At 48.9% G+C, this 21,577-nt stretch overlaps 1 protein-coding gene across 1 annotated transcript in view; it reads right to left on the bottom strand.

The window, feature by feature from the left end:
• Positions 1 to 18,107, bottom strand: part of LOC140426191 (MOB kinase activator 3C-like) — a 65,125-nt gene extending 47,018 nt beyond the window's left edge. The window contains exons 1-2 of the mRNA XM_072510662.1: positions 17,567 to 18,107; positions 5,599 to 6,171 (exon numbers count right to left, since the gene is read on the bottom strand). Of these exons, the coding sequence (XP_072366763.1) occupies positions 5,599 to 6,016 (418 nt within the window). The 5' untranslated portion in view covers positions 6,017 to 6,171; positions 17,567 to 18,107. The remainder of the gene's footprint in view (positions 1 to 5,598; positions 6,172 to 17,566) is intronic.
• Between the last annotated feature and the right edge of the window lie 3,470 nt (positions 18,108 to 21,577).

Below are 21,577 nucleotides of genomic sequence, written 5' to 3'. Positions count from 1 at the left end.
CCTTGTCGATTAGCCATCCCCTTTTATCCAGCTCCTCACCCGGTTCCCACGCAGCTGTGCCCCCCCCCAGGCGGTGCCCTCCCGCCCCGCCCACCCCACCCCATACCAGCTCCCCCTTCTCCCCAGCAGCAGCAACCCAGTAAATCCCCCCTCCCCCCCCCCCCCCGCTAGATCCCCCACTAGCGTAGTTACACCCCCCATGTTGCTCCCAGAAGTCAGCAAACTCTGGCCGACCTCGGCCTCCCCCCGTGACCTTGGCTCGCACCGTGCGACGCCCCCTCCTTCCTGCTTCCCTATTCCCGCCATAATTATCATAGCGCGGGAACAAAGCCCGCGCTTCCCTTTTGGCCCCGCCCCCAATGGCCAATGCCCCCAGCTCCTCCACCTCCCTTCCTCCCTCCCCCACAACCTGTGGAAGAGAGAAAAGTTACCGGGTCGCAGGATTAACAACATAAAAATCATCTCTCCCCCCTTTTTCCCCCCTCTTCGCCCCACCACTTTGTCTCAAACGTTCTTTTTTAATAACCCGCTTATTCCAATTTCTCTTCAACAATAAATGTCCACGCCTCATCCGCCGTTTCAAAGTAGTGGTGCTTCCCTTGATATGTGACCCACAGTCTTGCCGGCTGCAGCATTCCAAATTTAATCTTTTTTATGAAGCACTGCCTTGGCCCGATTAAAGCTCGCCCTCCTTCTCGCCACCTCCGCACTCCAGTCTTGATATACGCGGATCACCGCGTTCTCCCACCTACTGCTCCGAATTTTCTTTGCCCATCTGAGGACCATCTCTCTGTCCTTAAAACGGAGGAATCTCACCACTATGGCTCTGGGAATTTCTCCTGCTCTCGGTCCTCGCGCCATCACTCGGTATGCTCCCTCCACCTCCAACGGACCCGTCGGGGCCTCCGCTCCCATTAACGAGTGCAGCATCGTGCTCACATATGCCCCGACGTCCGCCCCTTCTGCACCTTCAGGAAGACCAAGAATCCTTAAATTCTTCCTCCTCGCATTATTCTCCAGCACCTCCAGCCTTTCCACACATCGTTTATGGTGTGCCTCGTGCATCTCCGTCTTCACCACCAGGCCCTGTATATAGTCCTCGTTCTCGGCAGTCTTTGCCTTCACGACCCGAAGCTCCCGCTCCTGGGTCTTTTGCTCATCTTTTAGCCCTTCAATCGCCTGTAATATCGGGGCCAACAGCTCCTTCTTCATCTCCTTTTTAAGCTCTTCCACGCAGCGTTTCAAGAACTCTTGTTGTTCAGGGCCCCATATTAAACTGCCACCTTCCGACGCCATCTTGGTTTTTGCTTGCCTTCCTTGCCGCTGCTCTAAAGGATCCACCGCAATCCGGCCACTTTCCTCTCCTTTTTCCATCCGTATCCAGGGGGGATTCCCTTCTGGTTTACCGCACAGTGCTTTTAGCCGTTAAATTTGCCGTTGGGGCTCTTATTAAGAGCCCAAAAGTCCGTTCCACCGGGAGCTGCCGAAATGTGCGACTTAGCTGGTCATCGCCGCACCCGGAAGTCTTATTAAATATTTTTAAGGCATTTGTATGAACAGTAAATACAAACCAACACGAGCAACAACAAACAGGAACCTCATGATAAACTAACCAAGCCCCAATCCCCCGCCATTCAATTCCTCCCATCCTGCCTTCCCCATTTTAGCCCTTTTATCCCCCCACTCCTAAATTCTCCTGGACAAAGTCGATGAACGGCTTCCACCTCTGGGCAAACCCATCAACCGACCCTCTCAAGATGAACTTTATTTTCTCCAACCTTAGGAACCCTGCCAGGTCACTCACCCACCCCCCTGGTTTCGGTGGCTCTGTTCCAGCAAAATCCATCTCCGGGCTAGCAGGGAGGCAAAGGCCAGAACATCGGCCTCTCTCGCCACCTAGACTCCCGGGTCTTCCGACACACCAAATTTCGCCACTTCTGGACTTGGGACCACCTTCACCCTCAGCACCTCGGACATTACGTCTGCAAGCCCTGACAGAACACCTTCACCCTCAGCACCTCGGACATTACGTCTGCAAGCCCTGACAGAACCCCTTCAGTTTCGGACATGCCCAAAACATGTGAACATGGTTTGTGGGCCTCTCTGCTCACTGCTCAAACTTGTCCTCAAAGAACCTGCTCATCCTAGCCACCATCATGTGCTCCCTATGAACTACCTTAAACTGGATAAGGTTGAGTCTCGCGCATGACTAGGATGCATTCACCTTCCTCAGAACCTCCATTCCCCCCCCCCCCCCACCCCCAGTCAATTAGCTCCTTTTGGATCGCAGACACCTTGCTCTCACCCACTCGCAAATCGGGAAAGGATGGCACCTGCTTCCTCACAAAGTCCCGGTAAGTATCTGAAGCCGTTCCCATTGGGCAGCTCATATTCCTCCTCGAAGTCCTCTAAACTCGCAAAGTTGCCCCCCACAAACAGGTCCCCAAACCACTCGATCCCTGCCTGTCGCCACCCCCGGAACCTCGCATCCTTGTGACTCCGGGTCAAGTGGAGCTGGAATTGACTGTGCACTAGGCCAGGATATCGTGACAATGATTCAGAACCAATGTAAAGTGAAGAGGAATTAACATATGGACATGACCGGCAAATATCACTTCAAAATAAAAAAGGTCAATTTCTCTTTAAGTAGTCGATACGCGCACACACGCGCACACGTTGGCAAGACTGGAAGATCCCACTGGTGTGAACAGCCAGAATATCTTGCTGCTAATTTTTATTCTCCCTCCCCGGTCATAATATCCACTCATGTATATAATGAGATGCAGACAGGCAGTGATTGACACACAGGATGACCAGTAAGCACACAACACAGTGCAGCCAATCACCAGACAGGTCACTACCACTATAAAGCCAGAGGGCCACTAGGTTTCCCGCTCTCTCGGGACCCAGCCACTGAGACAGTCAGAGTCCACGAGTTAGCAAGTGCAAACACCATGCGGTAGCTAGTAAGTCTGGTCAGGCTACTACAAGGTCTCCAGTCAGTTCAGTACAGTGTCGACTCACAGCTGAATATGTATATCAATTCTATCGTTGAATAAAACAGTGTTGGATCTTCTCCAGTGTTAGACGTCTGTTTCTATCTTCCCTGCATCGAGTGCAGTCCACATCGAACCTACCTGCCTAACACATCAGAGTGTTCCTTATTATTCAAGAAAATTACTGTTATAGCCCCCACAACACCCACAGGGATGACCCGATTGATCTCCCCGTGGGGCTCATAGAGTACGCTTCCCCACTGAGGGTTGCAGGCCAACAGCGGGATCATTAATTCCGAGACAAAAGCCGGCATCTCAGGATGGTCCTTGCTTGGGCTAGAACTGTTGCTCAGTTGCTGTATTTCCTTTTCTAGCTGGGGGTAGCAAATAAATTACTTTTAACTCACCTTTTCAGGGCTTCTCACGGACTACAATAATTACTATTGATCCATTTACAATTGGTGCAAACTTTAAGTGTCCTTTTCAAAGATTCTGAATAACGATTACAGATTCCACAGTCATTTTAAAGAAATTACAGACTTTCCGTTCTGCTTTGGTCAAATGTCATTACACGTAGCTTGCCAGCATCAGGTCTGCAAAACCATTGGACAGACTGGAGAGTTATGCACACAATTCCATTGATAAAATGGTGCCATGACATGCAACTGGAAAATGATAGGCTAACCAAGAGATGAAGTAGAGGTGGTTTTGTATTATTTCCTCTGGTCACTCTTTGACGTTGCTCGATTTAGAGATACAAGAGTTAAATATGGAACAAGCAAAGATAAGTCATGTACCAGGCCTATTTGTCCAAGAAGCAAATTCCCAAATATACTCTCCAATTTATTTAAATTCCCAAATGAACAAAGATACGGCTCCCAGGTGACCCATAGCAAAGTGAAGTGAAATTCTAAAATTGCAATCTCAAACTGCAAACCATGTTATTCATTCAGACTGTATTCCGCAGATGATTTTGAGGATGGCCCTTGGTTGAGTGGAGTGGCTATGGCAGTCAAAATAACTTTGTGGTTTTAGCTTCAGCAGCAGTTTCTCAGCAAGCCACAGTTGCCAAAGCAATGCCCATTGCAGAGGGAAAATTGTTTAGCTGATGCGCGTAGATGGTTGCCAGATAAAGGCCTAATGGAAGGACACAGATGCCAAGGAATGAGAAAAGTTTGGCAGTGGACTGGAATACTGTAGGGGGCTAGAACATTCCTACTTTCTCTGACCCCTCAAAACAATTGTTTTTAAAATCCGCCTGTGGGAAGAGGCCTCCAGTGTCCCTTTTCGATATTTGGAGAAGGAAGGGTTTATAAGCATGCTCCGCTCACTTCTCCTTGGAAGTTGTGATCAGGGTCCGACAACAGGGATGGGACCTTTCACATTTAAAATAGCCTGCTTTGAGTCTACCTGAAATTTAGTCAATACACAAAATTCATACTCTGTGAAGTTAAGGTAACCTATTTTAAAATTTTGGAAGTACATTCCACGATTTAATAAAAGCAATGAAGCTTAGGAATTCATTGGCATCTAAATGCCCAAGCTGTGGCGTGACCCCTGTCCCATGGCAGAAGTTGCTGCCAGCTATGTAGTCATGCAGAACAGATCAGCAGTATTCAGAAGTGCAATTTAAATATTTAAGGGTACTTAATGGGTGCCCAATAACAGCTTGATGACACTCCTGCTCCTCCAGGCCCCACAAAAGAGTAAAATAACAAAAAACTACCTATTGGGAGAGGCTGCCTTCTGTTGTGGTCTTTCACTTTTCCACTAAACAAGGTGTCTCGGGTGCAGAACGATTGTTTACTGAGCATCGCGTTGGGAGAGCCCAGCTTCAGAGATAGACCTCCGGAGCTGACTCTGCCAGCGTACAGCATCAGGTAACATTTATACCAAATATGGTTACATAGGTTACACAAGTAAAACATATTGTTTACATTAGATCATGACCATTTTAAATTTTACATGAAACAAGCCATGTGTACCCGGGCAGAGCGAGTGTTATCTACTCTTCAGCTTTCCATGGATCCCTCCCTAACCACCTAATGGACCTGTCTGGTCCTTAGGTTGAGATAGAAAAACATGTTTGTTAACTTTGTGGCATGTTTCCTGTATTTCTCCCTATAAATCGGGACCCAACAGGTGTAGAAACCTCATTTACATCTGTCCTTCTGTCCATTTTGGGAAGAGGTAAAATGTGACCACTTAAGAAGTCTGTTTGAAACTCTGTTGAGGCGGGCGAACGAGTGCACAAGGTGTCCACCAGGTAGTCATCTGCTGGTCATACATTTATCAGGTGAGAAATGGGTAACCGTCAATTGAAAGTCTCCCTCTTTTTATCAGGACAGGCTTTACCTATATATAACGACTGAATTTTTTTTTTTTAAAGTGCAAGAACCAAGCCAAAACCTGGGCAGAAATTGTCATTCTCATCACATTCACGCCACTAATAGTTAGCACCGAGTAACCCAGCAGCAGTTCTATTTCAAAGGCGTTAAAACATTCACATTATGCTTCTTATTTACCATTTAGCTAATTGTACAGCTCAATCAACGTTAATCTCTTCAATCACAAATTCTTATTTTTCTCTCAGAAATCTTACCAACTCGAGTGGGGAAGTTGTCCTCGTTATTGATCAGGGCCTCAATCCAGTCCATGAGCAAATTAATGTACCGTGGTGCAGTTACTTTGGTTGGCTTCTTATACTTGTGTTCATCCTGCCACCGATATTCATACTTCAGCCCACCTGACATGACAGGACAGCTCCTTTCGGTGCAGTACTCACAAATGGTGCCGTAGATTAGGTTGATGCGGTTGAAGAAATCTACAGTGTTGACTGCAATCCAATCATTCAGGTTTTCCCCAGCAGGCAGCTGAACCACAGTCTTGAGATCGACACCAGATTTAAGTGAGGCCTGTGCTTTTTTGTACAACTCAAAGCGTTGGGTTCCAGGCTCAAACCGCTTTCGGGGTCGGAAAGTCCTGTCTTTATTAAAGACTTGCTTCAGGCAAAGGGCCATCTTTCATAAATGACCGAGTTGCGACCGTCTCTTCCTTAAACACGATTTAATACAAAAAAGGTGTATTTTTCTTGATTAAGTTGACAGCGTTGATGAATTTCAGATATCTTGATGGTAGTTTGTTCTCCACAATGTACTTCAGCAACCTGAGTATTCTGTAAGAGAGAAGAAGCATTTATTGTTCAAGGGGTTCCAAAACTTATCAAGATCCCCGATTAATTGTTGCACCGACTTACATTAAAGCTTCCGTTATATCAGAACTTGCATTCACATGGTGTAATCCCAAGGTAAAAATAAAAATATTAAATTCTGTGAAGGCTCTTGAAGAGAACATGCTTTTCTCACTGCCAATTGGAACGTGAATGAGGCACCTGCAGTTTTGACTGTATGAACTGGACAATCTCCCGGGATGTTCCAGACGTGGAGTGACTATGGGTACCAAGACATAACTCCACCTTCAGAAATGAGCATTTCAACCGAGGACGAGGTAGGAGGGGAGATCAGGGATGACGAACAGAAGGGGTCAATGGGGAAAGAAGACTGTGCAAGGGGAAAAGTGGGCACGATGGAAGGTTAAGGGGCAGGAGGTGGAGGGGGACGAGGAACAATGGAAGGCAGGAGCTAGACCAAAGGGTGGGAAGCTGGAGCTCAATACAGGCACATGAAATGCTGACACACAAGGGAGTCAAAGGGATAATAGAGTTGTGACTGGAAGGGGATGCACGCAGACCCCAGAATGGGCGGGGAAGTCGTTAGGTGTGTCACAGAGGGATGGGTCACAGTCACTCAGAAGGTAGGGGTGAGAGAGTTGTTAGGGAGGGATTATAATGGGCGGGATTATAATGGGCGCGATCTACCGGCCACTTATCGCCAGAATCGTGATGGGAGGCAGCCGGGTGAGGCCTCTTCTGGATTCTCAAACGTTGTTATGTCTCGCGGGATCTCACTATCTGGATCCTACCCACAGTCTCGCACAATTAAGTGCGTTTAAAAGCTCACTTAACATTCTGCTACAGATCAAATGGCCATCCGGCACCTACCAGCCTCACCGAGGAGACACCAGCTAGGTGCTGTTTAGCACTGGTCCCCACAAATGAGGACCAGGTGGAATGGCAGTTGGGGAGGGGGTCTCTCAGGTGACCAGAGGCCCCCAGGTGGTCAGCCTCTTGGCAACGTGGCACCCTGACACTGCTGATATCACCCACGAACCTTGGCACTGCCAACCTTGCACTCTGACATTATCACCTGGGTGTCAACCTGGCACTGCCAGAGTTATCAAGTGGCACTGCCAGAGTGCCAAGATGCGAGGCTGCATTCTGCTCGCACCAGGGATTAGGCTGAATTCTGCTCGCACCGGTGCGCCCTGCCGTTATGTGGTGGGATGCAGGGGGGCTCGAGGGTCCCCCAACAGGTGAGTTGGAGGATGTTAGGGGGTCAAGAGATCAGGACACCATTTAGAAATGGCACCCCAATCTCTTCCTGCACTGAACTCAGCTCGTTGGAGCTCCTCAGTGCAGGATATGTGACCAAGGATATGTGACCAAATGTGGACTCGGCGATCCTGGGGCCCATGACATAGTGTAGGGGTAGAGGTGGTTCCTCAGCCTCCTGGTCTTCCTCGAAGTGCGTGCTGCCTCTCGGGAAGGGATGATGACTGGTCTGTTGCCTCGGAAAGGCTCCTTCATGTGACATCCAGGAGCCTTGTTCCTAGCTCTACGTGGGTTGCCACTGGCTGGGCATGTTGGGTTGCTTCGGCGGCAATTTTGCAACTTGCGATGAACCTGTTTGCTCATTTCCAGTAGCTGCCTGCTGGTGTTCTCACCAGCACCGATGTTAAGGACTGCCATGCCCTGGAGCCCACGTTCGATGCTCTCCCTGGAAATCACCACATCTCCGGTCCACTTCAGGGTTATGGGTGATTCCATTTCGCTGAGTTTCCAGGTCCAGCAATCCACAAATTAAGCAGTGCCTTCGGGATTCATCCAGGGAGACTCAGAAGTCGCAGGGGGCAGAGGGATGCCATAGGCGTGCCAAATAATCCCCGTTCGACGGTGTCGGGGTCTGCAAAGCTGAACGAAACCAGTAACGGCGGGCTATAATGGGGGCTGCGGATTCAGGCAATGGCCAACCAGATCAACCAATGTATCGAATCAACATCTGACATGTGGGAGGCTTTCAAGTGTCAGTTGAAAGGAATTCAGGACCGGCATGTTCCTGTGAGGAAGAAGGATAAATGCGGCAATTTTCGCGAACCTTGGATAACGAGAGATATTGTAGGCCTCGTCAAAACGAAAAAGGAGGCATTTGTCAGGGCTAAAAGGCTGGGAACAGACAAAGCCTGTGTGGAATATAAGGAAAGTAGGAAGGAACTTAAGCAAGGAGTCAGGAGGGCTAGAAGGGGTCACGAAAAGTCAATGGCAAATAGGGTTAAGGAAAATCCCAAGGCTTTTTACATGTACATAAAAAGCAAGAGGGTAGCCAGGGAAAGGGTTGGCCCACTGAAGGATAGGCAAGGGAATCTATGTGTGGAGCCAGAGGAAATGGGCAAGGTACTAAATGAATACTTTGCATCAGTATTCACCAAAGAGAAGGAATTGGTAAATGTTGAGTCTGGAGAAGGGTGTGGAGATAGCCTGGGTCACATTGAGATCCAAAAAGACACGGTGTTGAGCGTCTTAAAAAATATTAAGGTAGATAAGTCCCCAGGGCCTGATGGGATCTACCCCAGAATACTGAAGGAGGCTGTAGAGGAAATTGCTGAGGCCTTCACAGAAATCTTTGGATCCTCACTGTCTTCAGGTGATGTCCCGGAGGACTGGGGAATAGCCAATGTTGATCCTCTGTTTAAGAAGGGTAGCAAGGATAATCCAGGGAACTACAGGCCGGTGAGCCTTACTTCAGTGGTAGGGAAATTACTGGAGAGAATTCTTCGAGACAGGATCTACTCCCATTTGGAAGCAAATGGGCGTATTAGTGAGAGGCAGCATGGTGAAGGGGAAGTCTTGTCTCACTAACTTGATAGGGTTTTTCGAGGAGGTCACAAAGATGATTGATGCAGGTAGGGCAGTGGATGTTGTCTATATGGACTTCAGTAAGGCCTTTGACAAGGTCCCTCATGGTAGACTAGTACAAAAGGTGAAGTCACACGGGATCAGGGGTGAGCTGGCAAGGTGGATACAGAACTGGCTAGGTCATAGAAGGCAAGAGAGTAGCAATGGAAGGATGCTTTTCTAATTGGAGGGCTGTGACCAGTGGTGTTCGCAGGGATCAGTGCTGGGACCTTTGCTGTTTGTAGTATATATAAATGATTTGGAGGAAAATGTAACTGGTCTGATTAGTAAGTTTGCAGACGGCACAAAGGTTAGTGGAATTGCGGATAGCGATGAGGACTGTCAGAGGATACGGCAGGATTTAGATTGTTTGGAGACTTGGGCGGAGAGATGGCAGATGGAGTTTAATCCGGACAAATGTGAGGTAATGCATTTTGGAAGGTCTAATGCAGGTAGGGAATATACAGTGAATGGTAGAACCCTCAAAAATATTGAAAGTCAAAGAGATCTAGGTGTACAGGTCCACAGGTCACTGAAAGGGGCAACACAGGTGGAGAAGGTAGTCACAAAGGCATACGGCATGCTTGCCCTCATTGGCCGAGGCATTGAGTATAAGAATTGGCAAGTCATGTTGCAGCTGTATAGAACCTTAGTTAGGCCACACTTGGAGTATAGTGTTCAATTCTGGTCGCCACACTACCAGAAGGATGTGGAGGCTTTAGAGAGGGTGCAGAAGAGATTTACCAGAATGTTGCCTGGTATGGAGGGCATTAGTTAGCTATGAGGAGCGGTTGAATAAACTCGGTTTGTTCTCACTGGAACGACGGAGGTTGAGGGGCGACCTGATAGAGGTATACAAAATTATGAGGGGCATAGACAGAGTGGAGAGTCAGAGGCTTTTCCCCAGGGTAGAGGAGTCAATTACTAGGGGGCATAGGTTTAAGGTGAGAGGGGCAAGGTTTAGAGTAGACATACGAGGCAAGTTTTTTTTTTTTTTTTTTTTTTTTTTACACAGAAGGTAGTGGGTGCCAGGAACCCACTACCGGAGGAGCTGGTGGAAGCAGGGACGATAGTGACACTTAAGGGGCATCTTGACAAATACATGAATAGGATGGGAATAGAGGGATATGGACCCAGGAAGTGTAGAAGATTGTAGTTTAGTCGGGCAGAATGGTCGGCACGGGCTTGGAGGGCCGAAGGGCCTGTTCCTGTGCTGTACTTTTCTTTGTTCTTTGAATGCTAGTTCGTCAGGCTTGTCTGGGTAAGCAAGGTTCTTAATCAAGGCGCAGGTAGGGCCACCCCCGGCAGTTAGCAAAGTCACAGTCTGCCACTCGCTGTTCACAAAGGCATTGGTTTGAAAAAACAGTTGCATCCTTTCCGCAATCGTCAGTATCAGCGTCAAAGGTTTCAAGCATAGCAATGAGTGCCATTGGTTTGTCTGCAGTGGAGGCCTCTCCAAGCCCATCGGAGGTAGGCCGGAAGCGCAGAGCCCAGTGGTTGCGGCAGCTCCACTTAATCCTCATCACCAAGTGTTGTGACCGAAGGCAAGGACATCCACACGTAGCCAGACAGACAGGATACAATTAAGTTTATTCTACTACTCCTCAACACAATACTCTCTCACTCTCCACTGCCCCTCAGGGTCCACTTCCCCGACCTGAACGCGGGCAGCGGTTTATATCCTGTGAAGGATCCTCTAATTGGGAGGAAGCTCCGCCCCCTACTCACCTGGGGAGTTCATATTCCAAGGTGTAGGAGGGGAATCTAATACAATGCATGTTCAAGCCCCTTTGGCGGTCATAACATTTATTTTTACTCAAATTGTTACACTGCTCTCTGCCCTGGACCTTCCCTTTAGTTTATGCCTTTCTCCTCACTAGGGCCTCACCCAACCTCTTTGGTTTAAAGCCATATCTACTACCTGAGTTACATGACTTGCCTGACACTGTTTTAGTGGAGCCTGTCCCAACAGTGGTGTTCCCTCTTTCCCCTGTAGTGGTGCCAGTTCCATCAATCAGAACCCTGGTCTCCACACCATTCTCTGGGCCATACATTCAACACTTCGATATGTTTGACGCTATGCCAATTTGCACATTTCTCAGGTAGTAATGCCGAGATTATTACCTTCTGATATTCCGGAACCTTGCTCCTCAAACTCATTCAGCAGAAATAAAAACAATAGAATTGGCTCCTAAAATTCAATAGTTCTGGCAGCAGAGAGAGAGGCTGTTAACATTTCAGGCCTGTTTCATCAAATCATAGGTGTTTCCAACATTTTCTTTTCTTTATTTCAGATTTCCAGCATCTGCAGTATTTTGCTTTCATATTATTCCTTAGCAGAACCTCATTCCTCCTTTGATAGAGGTCATTGGTCCCAACTTGGACCATAATAACTGGATCCTTCCCTCCCATTCCAAGTTCTTCTCCAGATATGAGGATATATCTTCAACCCTGGCACCAGGAAGGCAACAAAACCTTTGAAAATCCTGGTCATGGCCACAGAGAATAGTAAAGATTCCCTGACTATACGGTCCCCTCCCAGCACTAAATTTCTTTTCACAGTCCCACCTAAATGGTCCCCTGTACAATGGTGCTATGGCAGTTTGTTCTTAGAGCCTGCAGATTTTTGCCTTCATCCATACAGGCGGCATGAACCTCATACCTGTTGGTTAAGGGCAAAGGCTAAAGCTCCTCCAATTTGACATCCGGGATCCCCTTATCTGCCCGACTCATTGTAAATTTGTTGTACTTTGGGGTTCCCGAAGGAGGTTCAATTTTTCCACCAGCCTAAAAAAATTGAGGCTGGACAGGTAATGGCCCTCCAAAGGCCATCTATAAGGGATGGGTTAATTCTGCTCACTTGGCAGCCTTACAGGGCCAGGATGTTTACTTGAACACGAGGCATCAGATGTCCAAACTCAGGCAGTCTCATGTATTTTGCTGACTTTCCTAACTGCTTATCTTATCTATTAGACTTATTTACTTCACTGGTTAAATAGCAGGCCTTTTTGCTCATTCGTTGGAGTTCACCTCGGACCAGAGTTGCGACAGGTGCCAGGAGCCAAATCTCAAAGCCGCTGTCGACCCCGGGGTCCCCGACAAGCAGATGGGCAAGAGATTCTGGTGTTATCTTCTTATTATATTATATTCTTATTTGTATTATTCTTTGCTAATAAAGTAGAGTAGACAAACTTCTGTCGTTCTTCTCTTAATTATTGTGTATGAATTACAAAGCACCTTTGGAGCAAACCAAGACACCATCAGTTGGCCACTTAAGGGTCTCGATTAGAGCAAGAATGGGCTTCCCATCTGAGGCCTTTTCCCATCTGTGTAAAATTGCTGTGCGGTGCTGTGTGAACCTCGAGGGAATTAAGTCCCTTCAATTTCACACTTGCCACCCCCATGGATCTAAAAACCCATCAGTGGGGAAGCATAAACCTCTGGCCTAGGAAGCCTGCATGGGATTTCCCACCTATTCCTGTTCAACCTGATCCCCTGACCCAACTGGACACCCCTCACCACCCCCCTGCCCCCTCCCCACAGACCATCCCCTAACCTCTCCCCACCACCAGACCCAAACCGACTCCCCACCAGACCCAGATGCCCCAACCCAATCCCCAACACCTCCACAGCCTGGCCCAAACCCAGCACCCCCCCCCCCAAATGTCTAAAGCTCCACAACCCCCAGGTGTCTGACCCCTCCACCTCCCTCTGATGTCAGACCCTGGCCCACCACATCCCATTCACTACAGCTAGTGCTGTAAAAAAAGGGTATATCCTCCTTTGCTCCACTTCTTTTACACCACTGCTGGAGCTAGGGGCGTTCTGCGCTGCCTGAATCTTATCTGACCTGAGTTAGGAAAGTTGGGCAAAATAGACACTTTGGAATTTTAGAGCAGGTATGTTGGTATGAAGTATCAATCCGCATTGAATAGACCGAGTATATATTGTACACAAGGTATCACAATTGTGTGGGACAGGCTGGGTGGACTAATGGGTATTTACCTCTCTCTGTGAAGGATCATGGGTCAGATCCTCCTGTCTCCCAGCCGCATGTTTCTCTGCAGCGCGCCGTTCGCTGGCGGCGGGATTTGCTCTTCCCGCCACTTGTCAATGGGATTTTCCATTGCACCGATCCCCCCCCCAAAGCCACCGGGAAACCCACGGGTGTGGGTGCGCTGCCAGTGGGAAAAGAGAATCCCAACGGCTGGAGGATTCTGGCTCATATGTCATTCTAATCTCGGATTTCCACTGACTGTCTAGCCACCAACACCTTGACTTCTAAATCCACATTTTCATCCTCTGTCTCCATTCTCCCATCCTGTTGCCCCAATTCACATTAACCATTCATCCAACTCTGGTCAAGGGTGCATGGCCTTCTCCCCACGTTGCTACTAACACCAGAGCTTAAGCTATCGGGACCTGTGCTCTGGAGTTCTCTGCTTAAGGCCCTCTTATCTCTCCCCACCTTTAGCAAATCTCTTCAAAATTAAGCTCTTTGATCAAAACACTTCAACTAATCCCTGCTTAGCATCTAACACAGCGTGAGGCTATTTGTTGAGGTCGTTTAAATTTCAATTTAGATTAAGCATGTTAGTAGAACTAACACCCATGAGGAAGCATGACACATCATATTAAAACCATCAATCGGAGGCTCCTCAATGTGATTATGATGCCCTCGGTGGAGGGGGAAGCGGAGGTAGTGGCAGCTATGGACGCGGAGAAGGCCTTTGATCGGGTGGAGTGGGAGTATCTTTGGGAAGTGTTGCGGAGGATTAGGTTCGGGGAGGGGTTCATCAGTTGGATCAGGCTGCTATCTAAAGCCCCGGTGGCGAGTGTGGCTACGAACCGACGGAGGTCGGAGTACTTTCGGCTGTACCGGGGGATGAGGCAGGGGTGCCACCTATCCCCCTTGTTGTTTGCACTGGCAATTGAGCCGCTGGCCATGGCACTGAGGGAGTCCGGGAAATGGAGGGGATTGGTTTGGCGGGGGGTGGGGTGGGGCGGTGCGGGGTGGGGGGGGGGAAGAGACCGGGTGTCGTTGTATGCCGATGACCTGTTGTTGTATGTTGCGGATCCAGTGGAGGGGATGGCGGAGGTCATGCGGATCCTCAGGGAGTTTGGGGGCTTTTCGGGGTATAAACTCAACGTAGGGAAGAGTGAGCTCTTTGTGGTGCATTCAGGGGACCAGGGAAGGGGGATAGATGAGCTACCGCTGAAGAGGGCGGAAAGCAGCTTTCGGTACCTAGGGATCCAAGTAGCTAGGAGTTGGGGGGGCCCTGCACAAGCTCAATTTGACGTGGTTGGTGGAGCAGATGGAGGAGGATTTTAAAAGATGGGACATGCTGCCACTCTCACTAGCGGGTAGGGTGCAGTCGGTCAAAATGACGGTCCTCCCGAGGTTCCTCTTTGTGTTCCAGTGCCTTCCCATTTTGATCCCCAAGGCCTTTTTCAAACGGGTAAGCAGGAGCATCATAGGATTTGTGTGGGCGAATAAGACCCCGAGGGTGAAGAGAGTGTTTCTGGAGCGTAGCAGGGACAGGGGGGGGGGGCTGGCGCTGCCGAATTTGTGTGGCTATTATTGGGCTGCCAATGTGGTGATGATCCATAAGTGGGTAATGGAGAGAGAGGGGGTGGCGTGGAAGAGGCTAGAGATGGCGTCCTGTGTGGGCACGAGCCTGAGGGCGCTGGTGACGGCACCGCTGCCGCTCTCGTCGACAAGGTACACCACAAGTCCGGTGGTGGCGGCGACGCTGAAGATCTGGGGGCAGTGGAGGCGACACAAGTGTGAAGTGGGAGCCTCGGTTTGGTCACCGATTCGGGAGAATCATCTGTTCGTCCCGGGAAGGATGGATGGGGGGTTTCGGAGCTGGCATCGGGCAGGGATTAGAAGAATGGGGGACCTGTTCATCAATGGGACGTTTGCGAGCCTAAGGGCGCTGGAGGAGAAGTTTGGGCTACCCCCGGGAAACGCTTTCAGGTACATGCAAGTGAGGGCGTTTGTGAGGCAGCAGGTGAGGGAATTCCCGCTGCTTCTGGCACATGGGATTCAGGACAGGGTGATTTCGGGTGTATGGGTTGGAGAAGGCAAGGTTTCGGCGATTTACCAGGAGCTGAAGGAAGAGGAGGATGCCTCGGTGGAGGAGTTAAAGGGCAAGTGGGAGGAGGAGCTTGGGGAGGAGATAGATGAGGGTCTGTGGGCTGATGCCCTGACTAGGGTTAATTCTTCCTCCTCTTGCGCCAGGCTCAGCCTAATACAGTTCAAAGTTACTTACAGAGCGCATATGACATGGGCGAGGTTGAATAGGTTCTTTGGGGTGGAGGCCAGATGTGGGAGGTGCTCGGGGAGCCCGGCAAATCACGTCCATACGTTCTGGTCGTGCGGCGCTGGATGGGTTTTGGAGGGGTGTTGCGAGGACTATGTCCAAGGTGGTGAACGCCCGGGTCTAGCCGAGCTGGGGATTGGCATTATTTGGGGTATCGGATGAGCCAAGAGTGCAGGAGGCGAAAGAGGCTGGTATTCTGGCCTTTGCATCCCTGGTAGCCCGGCGGAGGATTTTGCTACTATGGAAAGATGCGAAGCCCCCCTAGTGTGGAAGCTTGGATCAATGACATGGCAGGGTTCATTAAGGTGGAGAGGATAAAGTTTGCCTTGCGAGGGTCTGTGCAAGGGTTCTCCAGGCGGTGGCAACCATTCCTAGGCTATCTCGCGGAGCGTTAGGAGGAGGTCAGCAGCAGCAGCAGCCCAGGGGCGGGGGGGGGGGGGGGGGCGTTTGGGTGAAGGTGGTTTTTTTTCCCTATTTTGTGCTATTAAAATGTTATATGGGGGGTTATTGTATATGGGGGAAATCCAATGTATAATTTCTGATTGTTGTGTTTTTGCTTCTTTTTTCTTGTTGGGGGGTGGTTGTTGAAAATTTGAATAAATATATATATTTATTTAAATTAAAACCATCAATGCATTCTGTCAATTTTCTCTTTCATTTTTACAGCACAACTACATTTCCTCTCCGACAAGGCTCAGGGAGCTTAATATTACAGGGAGCGAGTCTGGGGAGGGTCCTCCACACCCCCTCCCCTGAAGCAAAGTGGGTGTAGACATAACACACTTGGGTGGGCTAAACAAGGACCAAATGGACTTCTGCCCATCACTGAGGAGGAAGTCCTGTCCTCGGGGGCTGTCGGCCACTCAGCTTGGCTAGCAGCTCCATCACATCCTGGCAGCACCAGGAATGTTTTAGTAGGTCCTGCAAGAGGGAGAAAGCCCCGGGATTTCTATGGCCTGCCGGCTAAACAGAAAGACAGCTGTTTCAGTGCATTCATACTGCTGCAATGGAATTTAAACAACTTCTTTTTGGACTGTAACGAAAAAGGTTGGTGGGGGAAAGTGGCAACTTGCTTAAAACGGTTTTTAATATGCTTTATTTTTTTTCAATGAGGTTCATCTCTAGGATATTACTAACTATTAAAATTGGATTAAAAAAAAAAAAAAAAAAAAATCAGGCTGCCCACTCCCACCCAGCTACCCATGCTTTATGGCTTGGGCAGCATGCTATCAGGTCAACTGACTTGACAACCAGCTGAATTAACCCTTGACTATCTATTTAAATATGAAATGAAAAATGAAAAATCACTTGTCACAAGTAGGCTTCAAATGAAGTTACTGTGAAAAGCCCCTAGTCGCCACATTCCGGCACCTGTTCGGGAGGCTGGTACGGGAATTGAACCATGCTGCTGGCCTGCCTTGGTCTGCTTTCAAAGCCAGCGATTTAGCCCTGTGCTAAACTAGCCCCTGGTTGGTGGGTAGGTTATGGTGGGTAGGCTGCCAATTTCAGCACCTCCCCCCCCCCCCCCCCCCCCACACACACACACACACACTATGGGGCAGTGGGGGTGGCCTGTGGGATGAGCACCCACCCTATTTTATATGCTCACCCCCGCCAAAAACACAGCTAGCAGGAGCACATAAAATGCAGCCCAGAAACTTTGAAAAATGCTTATGCACGTCTGTAAAATAAGTAACATTGAACAAGTGTGGAAGGTCAGGAATTGTTTAGCATCCCGAATTTGGATCCTATCTATCCTGTCTCCTCTCGTGTGTTTTGTCTAGAGTCGCCCTTGGGCAAAAATCCAATTTTAATAGTTAGTAATATCCTAGAGATGAACCTCATTGAAAAAAAATAAAGCATATTAAAAACCGTTTTAAGCAAGTTGCCACTTTCCCCCACCAACCTTTTTCGTTACAGTCCAAAAAGAAGTTGTTTAAATTCCATTGCAGCAGTATGAATGCACTGAAACAGCTGTCTTTCTGTTTAGCCGGCAGGCCATAGATCACTGAACAGTTGATTCCAGCCTCCCGATATTCAGAGTTGAACTGGGCAGATCATTTTCCGGAAAAAGAATGCAAGATTTTACGCTAAAGTTTTTTTTCTCCAAAAATCAGAGAATAAAAGTTTGGGACGAGGGCTATTTGAAAAGAATTGAAACTTCCATCACTTACCCCACACGCGCACTGGAAGAAGTGTTTTTCTCTTCTGCACACAGGATCTTCCCAGTTGTTACAGGAAGCTGCAGCTGTGGGGGATTTACATTGTTCGGAGGCTCAATTTAACACAGCCATTATTTGCGTTTTCCTCTGCAGAAGGCATTTGACACAGTGCTGGGATAGGAGAGGGTTACATAAGAACTGGCTGGCTATTCTCTTGTCAATGATGTCACATCCTGAGACAACCTCCCCCCAAATACATCTGTTGATCTTTTTTTTGCTTTTAAAAAAAAAATGTTTAAAGAGATAGTTCCCTCGTTCAGTTTCGCTCCATTGAAAATGCCAAATAATTGTTTTTTAAAAAATGATGTGCTTTCATCAACCACTTCAGCCCAAGCATTTTTCTTTCAAAGTTAAATAAAACTGTCATTTTTTTGAAGCTGCTCCATTTTCACCCACTTTAACTGCTGAACTTCGGAAGAGACGTGTCAAGGCGACAGAGGACAAGGAGCCACACCCATAGCAATCTGCTTCTTGTCATGGGTTTTTGGAAAGTACATAGCAATTTGAGAACTCGTACAAGTTATATACTGGTATCTGTGATTAGAGAAAGTGAACCTATAGTAGCTCGCACGGTGGTGTGCTTCAAGGTCCAATCAACACAATAGAATAACAGAAATTAACTCAGGGACAAATTAAAAGGGCCACACTGGTCTTGCAGAGTACGAGCTCCCGGCTAGGGGCAGGGATCTCTATTACCAGCGTGGACTCTCCTTATTAAACTGGCAATGAGAAGTAAACTGTTTGCTGTCGATGTTGCAACCTACTCGACTGAGCCACTTCCCTGATTGTCAGGACCCAGGTTTGAATTTATTTTATTCGCCATGCCTCTGTTTGGGCAGTTAGATGCCATTTTACGCCTGTGTTGAAGACTGGAACCAGTACGCAGAAAGGATGCGTTACTTCTTCCGGGCCAACAACATCACGGAGAATGAGTGCCAGACGATCATACTGTTGCCGGCCTGTGGAGTGCACACTTTCAGAGTGATCCGAAGTCTCACACACCCGGCTGCACTTGATACACAGTCGTTGGATCAGCTCGTGGTACTTGTGGCACAACACTTTAACTCAACCCCAACCCCTCACTTGCTCCTTTTTTACAATAATAATAATCTTTAATATTGTCACAAGTAGGCTTACATTAACACTGCAATGAAGTTACTGTGAAAAGCCCCTAGTCACCACACTCTGGCGCCTGTTCGGGTACACAGCAGGAGAATTCAGAATGTCCAATTTACCCAACAACACGGCCGGCGTGATTCTCCGTTATGCCGGCGCCCGGGGGTTTCCCGACGGCGTGGGGCTGCCCCACAATGGGAAACCCCATTGACCGGCTGGCGGAACGGAGAATCCCGCCGGCGGGTTGGGGCAGAAATGTGGCGGGGCGGAGAATGCCGCCATCTTTCGAGACTTGTGGGAGGAAACCGGAACACCCGGAGGAAACCCACGCAGACACTGGGAGAACGTGCAGACTCCGCACAGACAGTGACCAAAGCGGGAATTAAACCCGGGACCCTGGCACTGTAAAGCAACAGAGCTAACCACTGTGCTACCGTGCCGCCTCAAGAAGCACCAGCCCTGGAAATGGAGCAAGGCTCAGGATGAGGCATTTGAGAAGGTAAAACGGCACTTGTCCTCTTCAGGGGTGTTGACGCATTTCAATCCCTTGAAACCATTATATGTCACGTGCAATGCTTTGCCGTAAGGAATTGGGGCGGTCCTGTCTCATCGGATGAGCGATGGTTGTAAACAGCCGATCGCTTTTGCCTCCTGGATGCTGGCCGTGGATGAGAGAAAATATGCCCAGATAGAGAAAGAAGGTCTGGTGGTCGTATTCGATGGAAAGCGGTTTCATCAATACATCTATGGCCGCCATTTCTCTATCGTCATGGATCACAAGCCACTGCTGGGCCTCTTCCATGAAGACAAGATGATCCTGCCAATTGTGTCTGCAAGTATTCAGCCCTGAACCTTATTATTGGCTGCTTACGAGTACTCTTTTCAGCACCGCTCAGGGACCCAGATTGCACACACTGATACATTGAGCTGTCTTCCCCCACAGACTGAAACCACTAACCTCCCCAGCAGACAAAGTGGTCGCTGCCCTGAATTTTATGGGCTCCTTTTTTTATTTTAGAGTATCCAATTCAGTTTTTCAATTAAGGGGCAATTTAGTGTGGCCAATCCATCTACCCTACACATCTTTTGGGTTGTGGGGGTGAGACTCACGCAGACACTGGGAGAATGTGCAAACTCTACACGGACAACGGCCCGGGGTCAGGATTGAACCCGGGCCCTTCTCTAACTTCTCAGAGCTGTCCATGGAAGATGGTGTCCTTCTGTGGGCACGAACGGACAGGCAATCGCATTGAAGGACCTTTAAAACGGGCACCTCAGAATATTTAAAATGAAGATGCTGGCGAGAAGCTACATCTAGTGACCTGGTTTAGACATGGATATCGAGACATTGACCCAACAGTGCTCCATCTGTCAAGAGCACATGAAGCTCCCACAGAGGCACCCCTTCACCTTTGGGAGTGGCCGGGACATCTTTGGGCTCCCGTACATGCTGATTTCACTGCTCATTCGATGTTTCTCATCCTGGTGGACACCCACTCAGTGGCTGGAGGTCCGCAAGATGGTGACAATCATCCCCCTAGCAACTGTCGAGCAATTGCGCATTTCTTTTTCCATCCACGGTCCCTGAGGTGCTCATGATGGACAACCAGGCCTCTTGTCCAGTGAAAGGTTTGCAGCTTTTGTAAAGGGCAATGGGATTTGCCATGTCCACACTGCCCATACCATCCGGCATCAAATAACTTGGCAGAAAGGGCCATTCGCACAAGTAAACGGGTCTAAAGAAACAGACTTCCGGCTCCACGGAAACCAGGCTGGCAAGATTTCTATTCTCAGCCAGAACCACGTCGCACGCAGTCACTGGGGTGGCCCCCGCTGAGATGTTAATGGGTCTTCGGCTTTGTACATGACTGAGTTTGATTATTCCGGACATTGGCGTGAAGGTGCGCCATAACCAAGATTTGCAAGGACGTCGCCCAGTTCCACATCAATCTCTTAAACACTCTGCAACTGACGATGCAGTGTTCATTTGTAACTTTAATGACGATGCTCGCTGGCTCTCTGGGATCGTTGCCTGCCAAACAGGTCTGGGTTCGGGTCCGGGGTCAACTGATGCAACAGCATTTGGACTACCTTCACTTGTGGAGGGTGCAACATTGTGAAGTTCCTCAAAAGATACCTCCTGGATCCTCCGGCTCCATAATAATAATAACCTTTATTGTCACAAGTAGGCTTCCATTAACACTGCAATGAAGTTACTTTGAAAAGCTCCGAGTCGCCACATTCCGGCACCTGTTCTGATACATGGATGGAGAATTCAGATGTCCAAATTATCTAACAGCACGTCTTTTGGGACTTGTGGGAGGAAACTGGAGAACCCGGATGATGCACGATCAATTGCACAAAGACTAAAGTTGGGTACAACTGTGGCTTTATTACAGTCAGATGCGTGGCCTCCTGCTGCAGCTGGCGAAATGGCAGGGCACTGGAGGTCATGCATATTTATACAGTTCTCCGTGGGCGGAGCCAGCAGGCAGGAGCTACCGGCGAACCTGTAGTGCAGGTCCTACCTTACATCTCCTATTACAGTGGTTCACCACACCGGAGGAAACCCACGCAAACACGGGGAGAACGTGCAGACTCCGTACAGACAGTGACCCAAGCCAGGAATCTAACCTGGGACCCTGGCGCTGTGAAGCAACGGTGCTAACCACTGTGCTACCGTGCCGACATGCTGCGATGCCTCCAGTTTCTCTTGACGTCGTATCGTTAGACTCTGAAAAGGAGATGAGGACTCCTGAGGTTTCGGACACCGATCAGCCACTTTCTCCTGATGATCCACCACGGCGTTCCTGCATCAGACAGCTTTCCCCAGAATGGTATACACCG

Source organism: Scyliorhinus torazame, chromosome 7, assembly GCF_047496885.1.
Source record: "Scyliorhinus torazame isolate Kashiwa2021f chromosome 7, sScyTor2.1, whole genome shotgun sequence".
NCBI lineage: Eukaryota > Metazoa > Chordata > Chondrichthyes > Carcharhiniformes > Scyliorhinidae > Scyliorhinus > Scyliorhinus torazame.
This window is presented reverse-complemented; position numbering and strand designations above follow the sequence as displayed.